At 38.9% G+C, this 15000-nt stretch overlaps 1 protein-coding gene across 2 annotated transcripts in view; it reads right to left on the reverse strand.

Annotated features, from left to right (window-relative positions):
* Positions 1 to 13915, reverse strand: part of Cds (CDP-diacylglycerol synthase) — an 88205-nt gene extending 74290 nt beyond the window's left edge. The window contains exon 1 of one of the 2 annotated variants that reach the window (XM_076212090.1): positions 13756 to 13915. In XM_076212090.1, coding sequence (XP_076068205.1) covers positions 13756 to 13815 — 60 coding nt within the window. In that variant the 5' untranslated portion in view covers positions 13816 to 13915. The remainder of the gene's footprint in view (positions 1 to 13755) is intronic. The other variant, XM_076212091.1, reaches the window with a different exon arrangement.
* Between the last annotated feature and the right edge of the window lie 1085 nt (positions 13916 to 15000).

The following is a 15000-nucleotide window of genomic DNA, read 5'->3' on the forward strand; positions in this document are numbered from 1 at the left end:
GAATGGAAGGAGTGGGGGAGGAGAGGAAGGAGATAGGAGAGGAGCAGAAGGCGTGGGGAGAGAAGAGGGAGACAGGGGAGAGGAAGGAGAGGGAGGGAATGGAAGAAGACGGGGAGAAGGAGGAGACGGGGGAGTGGAAGGAGAGGGGAGAGAGGAAGGAGAGGGGAGAGAGGAAGGAGAGGGGAGAGAGGAAGGAGAAGGGAGAGAGGAGGAGGGGGAGAGAAGAAGAGAGAGGAAGGAGAGGGGGGAGAGGAGGGAGAGGGGAAGAGGATGGAGTGGAGGGAGAGGGGGAAAGAAAGATGAAGGAGGGGCAAGGGGGGGAGGAAGAAGTGGAGTGGAAGGCGATGGGGGAGAAAAGGATAACGAGGTTAGGAAAAGTAGGCAAAGAACTGGATGTGGGACGAGATGATGATAGAGAAGAGAAGTAAGAAGGGAAGAGGGAAGGGAGGGAAGGAGGGGAGGGAAGGAGGAGAGGGGAGAGGGAAGAGGGGAGAGGGAAGAGGGGAGGGAAGAGAAAAAGAATAAGAAGACAGCGAATGAAGTAGGGATATGTGTGTGCGTGTGCGTGTTGGTGTGTGCGTGTGCGTGTTGGTGTGTGCGTGTGTGTGCGCGCGCGCGCGTTGGTGTGTGTGTGTGTGAGAGAAATGGAATGTGGCAAAGGGTTCAACCCTACAAGTGGGGGGAGGGGGGGAGGTGGGCTCGGCAGTGTTGTTGACCTCTAAGCCTCACAGAGGCTTCGAAAGAAGAAGAGACACCTCACTGTGGTCACCCCCAACGCTCCTCCTCCTCCTCCCCTAACAACCACCACTACAGTAGGTCGGTCGATCTCTAAAGAGCTCCTCGTCTCCTCCACCACCACCTCCCTCACCACCACCACAACTTCCTCCTCCTCCTCCACCACCACTACCTCCTCCTCTTTCTCCTCCTCCACCACCACAACCTCCTCCTCTTCCTCCTTCGGGACAACCCGCCTCGCTCTTCAAGACGCAGTAATGCATTACACATTCGCCCGCCCATCCTCAAGTTCAACAGGAACCAACCACCCAAGACGTTCGCCGAGCGCCCTAGGGTCGCCAGGTACTTTCGGGCAACGGCGACCAGATAACAAGAAGCACTAGCTCCTCTGACGCCATTTGTTTACATGGGTGGAAGTGACGTCATGGTAGAAGAATGACGTCACAGGAGATATGACGTCACAGAAACTCACCGAATCTTGACTATAGCATGCAGACGATGACATGTCCATAGCCGAATAAAATCGTCTGTCGTCTTCCAAAATAAAATATGTAAAGTCGTTACAGAAGGGAACGGGCTGAACGGAAAGAGGAAAGAGATAATCACTTTAAAAAATATAGCTATATTTCAATAATGTGCTTTTCATTGCGTATATTGCAAACTTTCAATTTCAGGAAAATTCTAAGATAGAAAACTCTGTAGTCTAAACATAACGTGAGAGAAAAAATAACAAATTAAAAACATGTAAATTTGTTCACATTTCTGAGATACAGTAATAAAGGGGTAGTTTCAAGGATGGGTGGGAGGGAGCCGATTCTATCTGATGTCCATCTTCCAGGATTATTTGCAGGTACTCATCAGTCAGCCCAAACTGTCTGAGAAGGTAACTCATACCATAGTAATAACAAATGCGCAATTAAAGGTTACCCTGAGTACCCTTGAATGATCTATCAGCTCATGATATGGTAGTAGGCCACCCTAGATGTGCGTAATCTTTTATCCCCTGATAAGATATAGATACTCCTATGCTAAACACCCAAGTGTTGTTAGCGATCACAACTCCGTTGGAACCAATGGCAGGTACCCGCATGTGGTGGACATCAGAAAGAAGGTCTCCTAGTTGCCAATCTTCAAAACCTATAAATGCCCTCACATGACACAGGCTTGGAGTTGGCCTCTGCACGAGGGAGGGAGGGAGGGAGGGAGGGAGAGGGGGAGGAAATGGGGGAGAGAGAGAGGAAGAAGGAGAGGGAGAGAGAGGAAGAAGGAGAGGGAGAGAGAGGAAGAAGGAGAGGGAGAGAGAGGAAGAAGGAGAGGGAGAGAGAGGAAGAAGGAGAGGGAGAGAGAGTGGAAGACAGAGAAAAAAAAAAAAAAAAGATAAGCAGACACAGACAGAGACGGAAAGAAAAAATTCCAAACGTGTTTGCTTTCCTTCTACTTTCTCATACAAAAACAGTTGACACCTAGCTAGTGCCTGCTCCCCTTCTGCCACTGCTAACACAAGCAGACGTGCATTAACACAATACAGGCAACCATCCAAAATTTCTTTCCAAGAGTGATTTACCAGGTAGTCCTAAAGACCAGTGCTAGTTACTGTAGGACTACAATTTCAAATTGGTGAAACTCAAAACAAAAATCATAATTAGAACCCCACATAAGTGCCATTTTTAATCCTGAGAAACATGAACTATAGTGTATTCTATATGGGTTTTTGTAAAGTTCATTATTCATTTTAAATTATTTTGAGAATCTTTGAAGCATTTATTGCTAATGCAAGCAATTCTTTTTATTTATGCTCTAATACATAAACTGTTTCTTCACAATGAGCTTAAAGAACAGTTCAGAATGACAAATTTGTAAGTCACTGCAACTGGAGAGTCAACCAATCACCAAGAAAATAAATAAAATCAAGTAAATAAGACAAAGCTAAAATAAAATAATTATTTTTTTTTCATTAAAAAGGTGAAATATAAATTAAGCTAAATCATATGAGTAGTCTTATTGAATAAAGATTAAGGTATCAAATTGCAGAAATGAAAAACAACCACTCATGCCATCCACGCCAGTGATAAGCAAAGGTCAGCGTGGATAAGAAAAAGGTAAACAAACATCTTCTATATAAAAAGAATGTGATTTACACTTTTGTATTATGATCTAATACCTGTGCACATAAAAAAATTGCATCTATTTTATTTGTTCAAATTTCTAAGATAAAGTAATAATTGTTATCTTGGGTTTCACTGGCAACAGTTATTGGGCCTTCTTGTAATCTCTCTGACAAGAAACTTTGGACTGTTGTCCATGCTATAATAATGTGGGACAGTTTCCATGTCAAAAACTTACAAACCCACTGGCAAAAAGGGGGAGGATATACCGGTGAAATCCAGATATTTTGGGCCTAGTTCAGAGATAGTACCAACCCCTCGGGGCTGCATCTCTACATGGAAGCGAGGTGTGTCGATTTGAGATTTTTTTTTCCTTAACATATAAAGATGGGTGACAGAGGGACAATTCCTTCTGATCTCCATCTTGGGACCACTGCTCGCTGGTATCCATCTCATCCCTCTGATATATCATAACATCCACTATATAGACTCAAATTAAACAAAAAATACACAGAAAAACATATTTCTTTATCATTTCTGGCAACAATATAGACTTGTCTGAGTGACCTATGGACCAACCAATGGTAACAGATGGATTCCAAAGGCTACGGGTCTCTTGAAAAAGCAATCCAATGCTACAAAATGACTAAATGATCAACCAGGCTTTTTTTTTTCTTTGAATGTCTGTCTTGATTGGAGTTCCGGATGAAAACATGTATGTACATACATACATATACCAAGGCTTTTTTCCCCCTTGCAAGGGAGGTAGCCAAAAAGGAAAAGGCATAAAATCATTCCCACCCATTCCATCCCTGAATACACTCCACCCTCCCTCTTATCTTAGCACCTCCTGATGACGGGTCATCCCTGCACCTTGTCCACTGTCCTGGGTCAGAAGCAGTGTCACAAGACACAACACATCCACAGCAAGGCCGCTTCATTAAATCAGCGACCCCCCTCTCCATAAAAGGAGAAGACGGGAAGAAATCCCTTCGGGCTGCGTCAAATTTTACTCACACTACACAGAACTACATACATGTTTTACTAAAAAAGTAAAACATGTATGTAGTTCTTAAATTCATCACAACGAAGTTCTTCAGCAACATGTCAAAAATACCTCCACAGAAATCCTTATTAATTCCTTCTTGTAGGGTAATTATTTTTCTAATTACTAATGATTACCTTGAGAAGTCATTTACATTGCATTCAATTTCACATTACTTTTCTTAACTCTCCCAGAGACGGGCCTAATTCTAGATGTATTTTTCTATATCAAACATGTTATCAGTGTTGCATCTCCGACACAATGAATCTTTTAGCTTGAACTCAAGGAATGATAACATCTATGAACGAACACTTATCACTGTCCTTGATTATGCAACACATTCCTCTTGCTAATGGTCCCACTAATTGTTCATACAAACTCTTGGGCAGAGGGTGGGTGGGGAAGCAGGAGCAAATCCAATCTGTATTGTGTTGATAAAGATAAACACCAATGCAAAGCTTTATATATATATCATTACTCTTAGTGGATGGGAAGTGTCCTTGTTGAGATTGCAATCAAGAACAGAAAAAAAAAAGAAATATATATATATATACAACTAAAATAAAATCACATCTGGAGGAATTTGTGTGACAAACATCCATCATTTTTGCCTGCTGTGCTCAGACTTTAAAGGCAAGTAAAGATCACCAGTCGCCACTGGATTTGAACAAGGGTCCATGTTATCCAAAGCATCATCAAATCCAACCCATTAATCAGCACACTGATGATGGAAACATACAGGAGCAAATCAAATATCACATCACATCCAAAAGAGATGTTCCTCAGGATGCAATAAGAAATCCATAACTGCAGCATACTATTCGTAAAAATCTCAAAACCTATCCCCAGCATCACAACAATACTTTTTTTTTGTTAATTAGTTACAATCAATTCCCATTCTAATCAAAAGGATGAATAACTTGTTAACCAAAGTTCCAACTCGGTTGAATATCAATTCACGCAAGACACCTGCAGCATCAGGGTAGTTGTTTGAAGATGGCAGCTGCCAATAGTTTTGGCAGAGTAAACATCATCAGAGAATGCAACCTTTACTGAACGTACATTACGCTCATTGGAGTGAAAACCTATATTCAATAAAGACTTGTCTTCCAATGGAGTTCCCTCTATTATGGCAGTTAGCAATAATCCTTGGACTTCCTCACGCATCTTTCAGAGAAAAAATTATGCAATGCTGTCTACGATTTGTGGAAATGTGGTACTTTTTTGTCACCAGCAAGGAGGAGAACAGTTGCCAGTTATCTTCTCTTAGGTAGTAATAATAATAATAATAATAAAATAAAAAACATTATGTGTCTGCTAGCCTTTGGGAATGAATGGAGTTCAGGATGCTGACAGGCTCCACCATGGGTGTCGTGAAGACGATCTGATATCAACTCTGCACAATAACTGCATGCTAGTGCCCATCGTAGTTCACCCTTTCAATCTTGTACAATAAAAGATTTTTCAACAAGTCCAAAATAATTTCAACTGTTTTAAAATAAGAGGAGTGGATCTTATTCCCTTTGGTTGGTCATTGATTAATGACTTTCTTTAATGTTGATCATACTAGAGCTCTGTGCTATTCAATCATGTCTTCTGGGTAGTGATCACTATCCCGAGACATTTCACAAATCTTTGCAAAATGATCCTCAACATCTATAAGTGAATGCCACTTGTTCAACAGACTTGAAGACACATTATTCATAGTGTAACAGAGTTTATTTAATTTCTGTTAAATCATTAGCAACAACTAGTTTCAAAGACTGATCTTGTCATGTAGTAAGATCACACCTTTGTCTTAAAATCCCATGCATCTTCCATTCACACACACTCAAAAAACACACAAAACCTTGAAACAACTTTTTTCTACACATGTCTTGCAATGACTTGTCAATTTCTTTTTACCTCCAGTTTCCTTCCACTCACAATGACAAGTCCTTTTCTTGCATTCCATCACACCTGTCAAATCCTCCTCTTCCTCCAACTGTCTCCTCCCAATTCTTGATCATTCATATACCAATGCACATACCTTAACTTCTATCTTCTACCATCTACCCAATTTTCAATTGCTCGACAATCCAACTCATCTGTCTCTATACAAAGCAGATCATAACTGTCACAAATCTTAATTCTATCATGAATGAAAATTAAGAATAAAATAAAATAAATAAATGAATAAATAAATACTACTTTGGCATATACAACCACCTACCACCCGTACCACACAAACACACATTCAGACCCAGATCACTAAACAAGCTCTTCACGACATACCATCAAACAATACTTCACTGAAACCTCTGGACACCATCCCCCACAGAAAAATCCCTTTTAAGAGAAGTAAAAACCACACAGCTATGGATGTGCTGTGTCTGGCGACACTGCTTCTGACCCAGGGCAGTGGGCAAGGTGCAGGGATGACCCGTCATCCAGGAGGTGCTAAGATAAGAGGTAGGGTGGAGGGGTGTGGAGTGTATTCAGGGATGGAATGGGTGGGAATGATTTTATGCCTTTTCCTTTTTGGCTACCTCCCTTGTAAGGGGGAAAAAGCCTTGGTATATGTATGTAAAAACTACACTAGCATGCTTGCATTTAGGACACTATCAAAGTCTAAGATAGCACCAAAATCTGGCCACAGAAACAGTCTGTCCTTGATGCAACGGCATACACAATACAATAGTTCCTTCACAAGTGACATATGGTCTGCTTGGTGGCCACTGACCCTAAGAGCCATTGGTCTCCTCAAAGAGAAACAGAGACAATGGATTGACTGACTGATGTTATGAAGGTTACAAAAATTACCTTAGATATTCAGAAATTTCACTATGATGAAACAGCTTCTGCTCCACATAATGCCATTTTATGAGGGCATTTCTTAGCATTCCAACAACTTCATCTAATTTTATCACTATGGTGGATAAAACTTGCACACCTCTTCACACTATGATGGAGAGAGATAACAGTAATGCAAGAACTCTGATAGTCACCCTATTCCTATATAAAATACACACACACAAACACAAGACTGCTTAAACTAAAGGTGTGATATTCCTTTAAACATCCTTGCTTGTGCCCTACCAGAGGAGCTAATTCTATCAACATCAATAGAGAAAAAGCTACTGAGATATTGCATATCATGGCAGATATGGTTACTTTGGAGGCAAGAGAAATGGTGTTAATAGCAAATCCAGTCCATAAATTGAAATAGTACACACAAACTCTCAAAAGCCACTGCTAATTAAAATGATTTAATTTACTTTAAATTTTTCTTATTAATACAATTACACCAAGCTATATTAAGAGCAAAAAGTAAATGGGACAAATGATGGGATCCCACATGTGGTGGACCTGTGAGACAGCCACAGAAGATGGGTACACCTTTGTCATGCCTAAATCAAATTAACACCCTCCCTTACATCTGGTGGTGCAGCCTCAGGAGGCTGGCACTCAGTTTCTGGACCAGGCCCAAGATATCTCTCTATCTGCTTCGGGTATTTATCCTCCACTTTTCATCCAAGGAAAATTGAGAAATAAAGACCTCTTCCTTCCTCCTACCAGACAGTGACAGAGAAACATAACTACACTTAGCACTGTGTAGCAAAGACCTCACTTCAATATTTCTTCCTGGAGAGATCTACCTGAAGGCCCAAGAGTGCTGCAGACTGCTGTGGGACTGAATTTCCAGTCAAGGAAACTTAACAATTAACGTTTGGAAACAAGATTATGCTTCACAAAATATTTTTGAGGTTCTATGGGAACTATCTATTTGCAATTTGTATCCATGTAGGATAAAAATTGTTAGGAGGACTAAGGGGCTTATGAAAGTCCAATATATTAGTCTATCATACATTTATACAAGGACCATGAGGTCTTGGTATGATGGGTGCACACATCTTAATCCCTGTAAAGGGTTTTCATGGCTTCATTATATAGAGAGCAGCATTAAACTAATGATTTTCTTACTCAGTAGAACAACATTTATGCTTACCTAAGTGTTAAGTCACATAGTACCCAGGCAGTGAGGGCTCTTTTAACTTCAGAATGTCCTGTCTCAATGTGATGAGACTACCGTGAGTCTCATGACATAAGGATACAAATTACCAATGTATTGTTCATATAAATGATTATCAAGAAGTTTCATAATTAAAATAACAATACATATACCAAGGGTTTTTTCCCCTTACAAGGAAGGTAGCCAAAGTCAATGGCATAAATCCACTCCCACTCATAACCCCACATACTCCATTCCCACTCACCACCCCTACCTGCATCTCACCCTCTGCACTGGGTCAGAAGCAATGCAGCAAGACACAGCACATCCACAGCAAGGCCGCTTCATTTAATCAGCCTTGCAAAATAGCAATAGTCTTCTTAAGTCTTAAAACATCTAGGTGTCTGCTTGAAGACATTTCTGAGCTGTTCGCCTACTGAGCTATATTGTTTTCCATGGCTGAGGCACAATCTTAGTGCCCTTGCTCACTTTACTCCTATACATTTTCTTTCAAACCATTTGTGCTATGGGCATTATCCTCTTTGGATGGTTGTGCAATTCACATCTCAAACAATATTTGGAAAACTTTTTTACATATATTTACTATTTTTCCTGATGGGCACACAGTTCTATGCTCGAGGCCCCAAATTAACTCACCCCTCACATCACACAAGCATAGCCCAAAGGATACAACAAGAAAACAATTCTAGCAACATTTAGCACTCTACTTCAGCATCTATAATATCAGCCAATGATGGGAACCCCCTAGTGAAGGTCCTCCAAGATGGATATCAGAGAATAATTTCTCTGAAAACCTGTGAACACCTTCATTTCTATCATGAAGTGCAGCTACAAGGTGATGACATTAGGTCGCCAGAAGAGTCTCAAGATCTCTCCATATCAATTGCCATTGTATTTCCTCCACCTTTTCACATAAGAACAGACAATTGGTGACTGTCCCCTTCATCGCCCATTATTACACATAATACAAATACAACTGTCCAAGTTTTCTTAGGAAAGATCTATGGGAGGGCCCACAGACCATTGCCAGCAACAGAGAGGTTCCAAATTTCCAGCCAGGGAAACTCGTGGCAACAATTCATCTGTATCTACAACAACCTGCTCCCAGTGATCCAGAACACGGCCATCCAAAAACACACACACTCGTTCATATCTGAGTAAAATGTATGTGCAATATCTTAAACAGCAATTTTAATTCCATATTCATAAAAGAAACACCTCAAAGTGAAGCATCTGTGCTACATGATATATTTAGTAGAAATTAGAGTAAATATGACCAAGTAGTAAATATCTCCTGCTCTTTGTTTAACTATGATATCTACACTAAGTCTCCCTCCCATTCTCTGATGTTCTAGTCACATCCACTTCTCTCGTGGTTCTAAATATTGCCATTAAATCACATTTTTCTCCGCTCATCTAACTTTGGCAGTTCCAGTATATTTAGTTTTTCTTTGTATGTTTTATAACCAAGATCTAGAACAATTTACTTGGGAAATAACAAATGATCCCTTTAATCAAATCAATATTCAAGATATCTAGAACAAACTATTGCAATGATCTCCAAAGTGCCTAATGAAATTCAATCAAATTAAGCATGAAGTTATGCATACAGGTAAAAACAATAGCAACTACAAGTTATTAAAAAATCTGGGGAGTATATAGGATAATATAAGAATTGTATTTTTGCACCAGCGAAAGCAAACAAGATCCCAGAATTAATAGCACAATCTTTTGACTTCATGGGATAATATAAGAATTGTATTCTTGCACCAGCGAAAGCAATCAAAATCCCAGAATTAATAGTACAATCTTTTGACTTCATAAGTCCAACTATCATAAATCATATGATAGATCATTAGTCTATTCACATTTGGAATATGCCATATCTGTAGGGTCCCTAAATATCATTAAGGACATTGATGGATAGGGAAAAATAAGAAGTAAGCAACAAAACTGATATTAAGTGTATGAAAGAACTCGTACAAAAACACCCTAAAATATGTGAACCTTTCTTCCTAAAAAGTAAAACTTAGTTGATTTTACAGAGTTCAAGATTTTCAAGGGAACTGGTATCATCAAATCTAAGAATATTTGTGCACAAAATATTAACCAGATGAGAAATACACTAAAAAGCTGGAAGAAAATTCTGTCATTCTTAATGCAAATGGAAACAACTTCTTGCCGATGTGACTGACTGTAGTAAAAATTAACTTTTAAATTCAAGTTAACTTCTTGGGTAGTCTGGTTATAGTAAGGGGAAAATCCTAGTTAGGATGAGGATGCATTTCTCTTTATACAGAAACGAGTTGCACTTACTTGCTCTGTTATTACCTCTGGTTTTTATATACATTTTCTTATTTTTGAAGTAGTACCCTTGTCAGAAATGCATTAGTTCCCATCAAAGAGCATTATTAATTGCAAAACATGATTGTGGTTTTTATATGCATTTTCTTATTTTTGAAGTAGTGCCCTTGTCAGAAATGCATTAGTTCCCATCAAAGAGCATTATTTATTGCAAAACATGATACTGCTATAGCCGAAGCACCATTCTTTGAGGCAACTGTTTTTTATGTAATTTAAGTGATTCTGACCTCAATTCTTTAGAAAATCTGATCATGGTAAAATATAAAAATTGGATATAAAGTAAAATCTGGAAGTGACCTATGGTCACCATAATGGATGGTGAGGTCATGTATGCCAGAACATCAGGAAATCTTCCAAGAATAGAGCCGTCTTAAGGGTGCATAAACACCCTGGGCCATGCTATGGCTCAGCAGTAGGATGGACATCTGGCAACCATCTACAGTAAAACCTTGATATTACAGATCTCAATATAACGGATATCAGATAAAATGGACAAAAAATCTGATCGGACAAACCCTTGCTATAACTGATTTTCATCCGTTACAGCAAGGGATCCTTGGTTATAACAACAGATTCCTGTCCCCATATCGTTTGTTATATCAAGGGTTTACTGTAATTTCTAATACCAGACAAACTTCAGGATAAAACAGATCTGTCTGGTATTTCCATCAGATATAACGGATATTCGGATGTACAGTGAAACCTCTCATTAACGAACGTTAATTAGCCGTGTTTGTGGTGTTTTCAGTGCTTTTGGTGCTGCTGTTTAGTGCATGCAATCACTATGCCACCCAAAAACCACTCCAAAACACCAAAAACACAGCTAATTAATGTCCGTTAATGAGAGGTCTCACTGCAATGACAGACACCTGTCCCCATATTGTCTGTTATATCAAGGGTTTACTGTATGTGGGTTGGAATCATGATCAGGACATAGAGATTAGGAAGGGCATCTGCTCTAAGAAATAAAGAAAGTTTTTATATGTGGCAAGAGCCTCGTCTCCTCTGAAAGAAATTAGCAAATTGGGAAATAAAAACATGGAGACCACACGAAAGTGGCAACAGATACAGACGGATCAATGGCAAAATGTGGCCATTGTGAGGAGCGAGTTCAGCAAAAAATGGTTTGCTGAATGACACCACAAAGATTCATAAAAACCAAATATACAACCATACAGGCATACTGGACAGTGATTTGTACATACACCTAGGTCTCTTAATTCAATGCTCATCCAGCCGCCACTTCCATGTATGTTTGGGCCCAGGACATGAACTCCCTTTGGGAATTAGTGTTGGATTAAGAGACATAGGTGTATATGCAATGTATGTGCCCAAAAGATAGGACTGACAACTCTTGGCAAACTTCAACTAGGGGTGACTTTTGGCTACAAGCTTTCAGCAATCGACAAAGCTCTTTTTTTCTACAGCTGAATAAACAAGAGCGAGATACGAGTTGTAAGACTAAGACTGCAATCCCCAAACATTGGCGACTTTCAACCTATTAAAATTATGATGTCCATTGCAAGATAAACAGAAACTATACCTAAGACTGAAATACATAATGTAAAGACAATAACAAAATTGCATGAGTACAATTTCATACTGAAGAAGAACCAGCTGGGGATCTTAATTAAGGAAGTTAATTTCAAACATGTAACAAAATGTCAAGGCTTACGATGACAAGGAATAACTTTGAAAATAGTGAGCTACACATTACGGGCAGAAAAGAGTAATACCAAAGATTGGAAAATACAGAAATATATATTTTAACAACCACAATGCACTTTAATTCTAAGCCATCAAAGGCCAGCATGCTTGAAATTGAAATGTGGTACTACCCAGGACTCGAACCGGGTATCCTCATGACAATTGCGATAGTGACTTTCCAACTAGGCCATCAAGCTTGATGGCCTAGTTGGAAAGTCACTATCGCACTTGTCATGAGGATACCTGGTTCGAGTCCTGGGTAGTACCACATTTCAATTTCAAGCATGCTGGCCTTTGATGGCTTAGAAATAAAGTGGATTGTAGTTGTTTATATATATATATATATATATATATATATATATATATATGTATGTATATATATATATATATATATATTATATATATATACATATATGCCCAGATGAAGAAGAATCACCCCATGAGATTCCACCTGAAGAATTGTCACCCCAGTATGCCGAATATCAAATGTGGAATAAAGATTGGTTTAGGCTGAATGAGGGTTGCGCTTATTGTCACCAACTTATAAATCCAAAGAATTGTAAACCCAGGATGGCCCACGTGAAGAATTGTCACTCTGTCGACGTCTGGGGTGGCAATTGTTCATGTGATCATATATATATATATATATACTAACCTCCCCTGAGAAAGATCCTTAAGTGAGGGCAGAAAATAAATATTCATGATTGAAAGACGATATGAAACGTGGAGTTACCCAAAAGATGCCACATCACAAGAGAACTTGCTAAGAAGAATACAACAGTCCTTGTAGTGCATAATGCCCTAAACATATCAGTGTCTGTAGTAGTCTACATTACTTAAAGCAATATACTGTAGAGCATGATGAATGATGTATGTGTGGGTATATTTTAGAATATTTGGATAATGGAAAATATTTCATTTCTAGCAAGAATAGTGTATTTCTTTATATTATGTTGACACTGGAAGTGGGCCACAGTGACATCCAAATTACTACCAACAGGTAAATCGGACCTCAATATCTAAATCACCCCCTAACAGTCAATAAAAACAAGGAAATAAGGATACAATAATAACCGATGAAAATAATTCCCATCCAAAAATTAATAATTACTGGGTTGGGTTGTCATGCTCATCAAATTACTGATATAATGCTAACCCAAAAACCTACATAGGCATATAGAAATCGAGTTATCATGTTTTTGTATTTTTAACAAAATGTATACAAATAAATAAAATGTTAACTTAGTATAAACGTTCATTATCTTTATAAATTAAATTCTCAGTGATCCCAGTTACCTTACCTACAGTAATGATTGGTAACTACTTACTACTAGCTGGTTTTGGTTTGATTTGCTATTCACAAGCCCTTCTTGTACTTTGTTCTTATTTTCCTCGCCCATTCAAATTATGTCAGTGATATGCCATTATACTATTTACTGATAATAAGCATTTCATCTCATAACGTGCCCTTTTGGCGATAGAGAAGAGTTTGATTTGACGTCTTACTGTCCCAACACTGAACAACATTCAACAACCTGCGTTCACCGTAGCGCCTTCCCCAATCCTCAAAGATTTCATCACTATTGTATTTTTAACATTCAGTTGATCTGACTGTCATCACCAATGTATGCAATGCCCTGGGAAGAACGGCCTCAGCCATTTCAAGCAATGCAAGTGTCCATGACGAACACATGTATTTTGCGTTGGTAGGTTTACATTGAAAATATACGGGTCAACACCTTCATGTATGTAATCTTATTTGTAAATCATAAAAAGAAATAAATTACCTGCTCTGCTTTCTCTTCGGTGACTCCTGTTCTTTGCCTGACTTCCATATTTTCTGCCATGTTTACACTGAATATAATTTAGACTCACAGAGATATTGGCTCCTCCTTTCGGTAACAATCATCGACAACTGACTTCAAGAACGATGGAACCTAGTGTTCGAGCTCAACCGAGGCTGCTGCTGCTGCTGCTGCTGCTGTTATTGATGATTAGATGACCTGGCAAACATGAACTTGGAATAGGGTTTCTTCCTTTCTATGATCAGTTCTATGTGGTAAGTTTATGTTGTATTCATCATTTTATATATTTATTGCGTACTTTATAAGGCACACAGTACAAGCATGTCTGGTTTGAGACGATATATATATATGTAGGTAAATAATATAAATTCTTTCCTCTTCCACATAATCTAGAAAAATACAAATTATCAAAATAGAGGTCTTGATAACTATGAAATATAGAAATAAGGAAAAACTTAAAGGGAAACATTTCATGTCTAGAATTAATATCCCATTTTCTTCTTTAACCAGCAGACGACAGTAGGCCAGGATTCCCGCCACATATTTAAAATTTCATTTACATAAAATTTGAATCACAGTACTAGTGTTGTAGAAGATATTAATAAAATCGACAAATAAAAGAAAATATGATATATTGCCAATGATGCTATCGATTTGGGATCATGCTATAGTCATCTCAATCGTTGTAACTATCACATCAACAGCTGACTGTCTTGTGCGATGGTTTCTGGATGAGGGACCAACTGCGTGTGCTCAGAATAGGAAGTCGACTCGTTGAGTTACCATTAAGTCTTTATCAGAACTTAATTACTTGAAGACATACAAAACGAGATGAAGGTGTCCATATAAACTGTTATGTAACTGGCGAAAATGCATGCACAGCACAATCTGACGAGACATTTTTATCCTTGATTCAATTGTGTATTGCTCTTCAAATTGTTGGCACCATGACTCGTGAGTGTTGTAATGAGGTGAAATTTACATCTGCTTTTCTTTTATTTTCGTGCAACTATATGCCTCAGCACATGGCGAAACGCATGGGCGATGATCATGAAATCGTGAACGGAAATCCTGTTTAGTTTTGTGTATGACTCACGAGAGACATTTACGAAAACAAAGAATAAATCCAGGACCCAAGCAGATCAATTTTACTTTGGTCCGACAACGAACGCAGGCCAGGGAGAGAGTAGGGTGGTTTGAGCGAAGGGGAAGGCGGGGAGGGGGAGG

The sequence above is a fragment of the Oratosquilla oratoria genome, chromosome 29 (genome assembly GCF_046742065.1).
Source record: "Oratosquilla oratoria isolate Oo_2021 chromosome 29, ASM4674206v1, whole genome shotgun sequence".
NCBI classification, from domain to species: Eukaryota; Metazoa; Arthropoda; class Malacostraca; order Stomatopoda; family Squillidae; genus Oratosquilla; species Oratosquilla oratoria.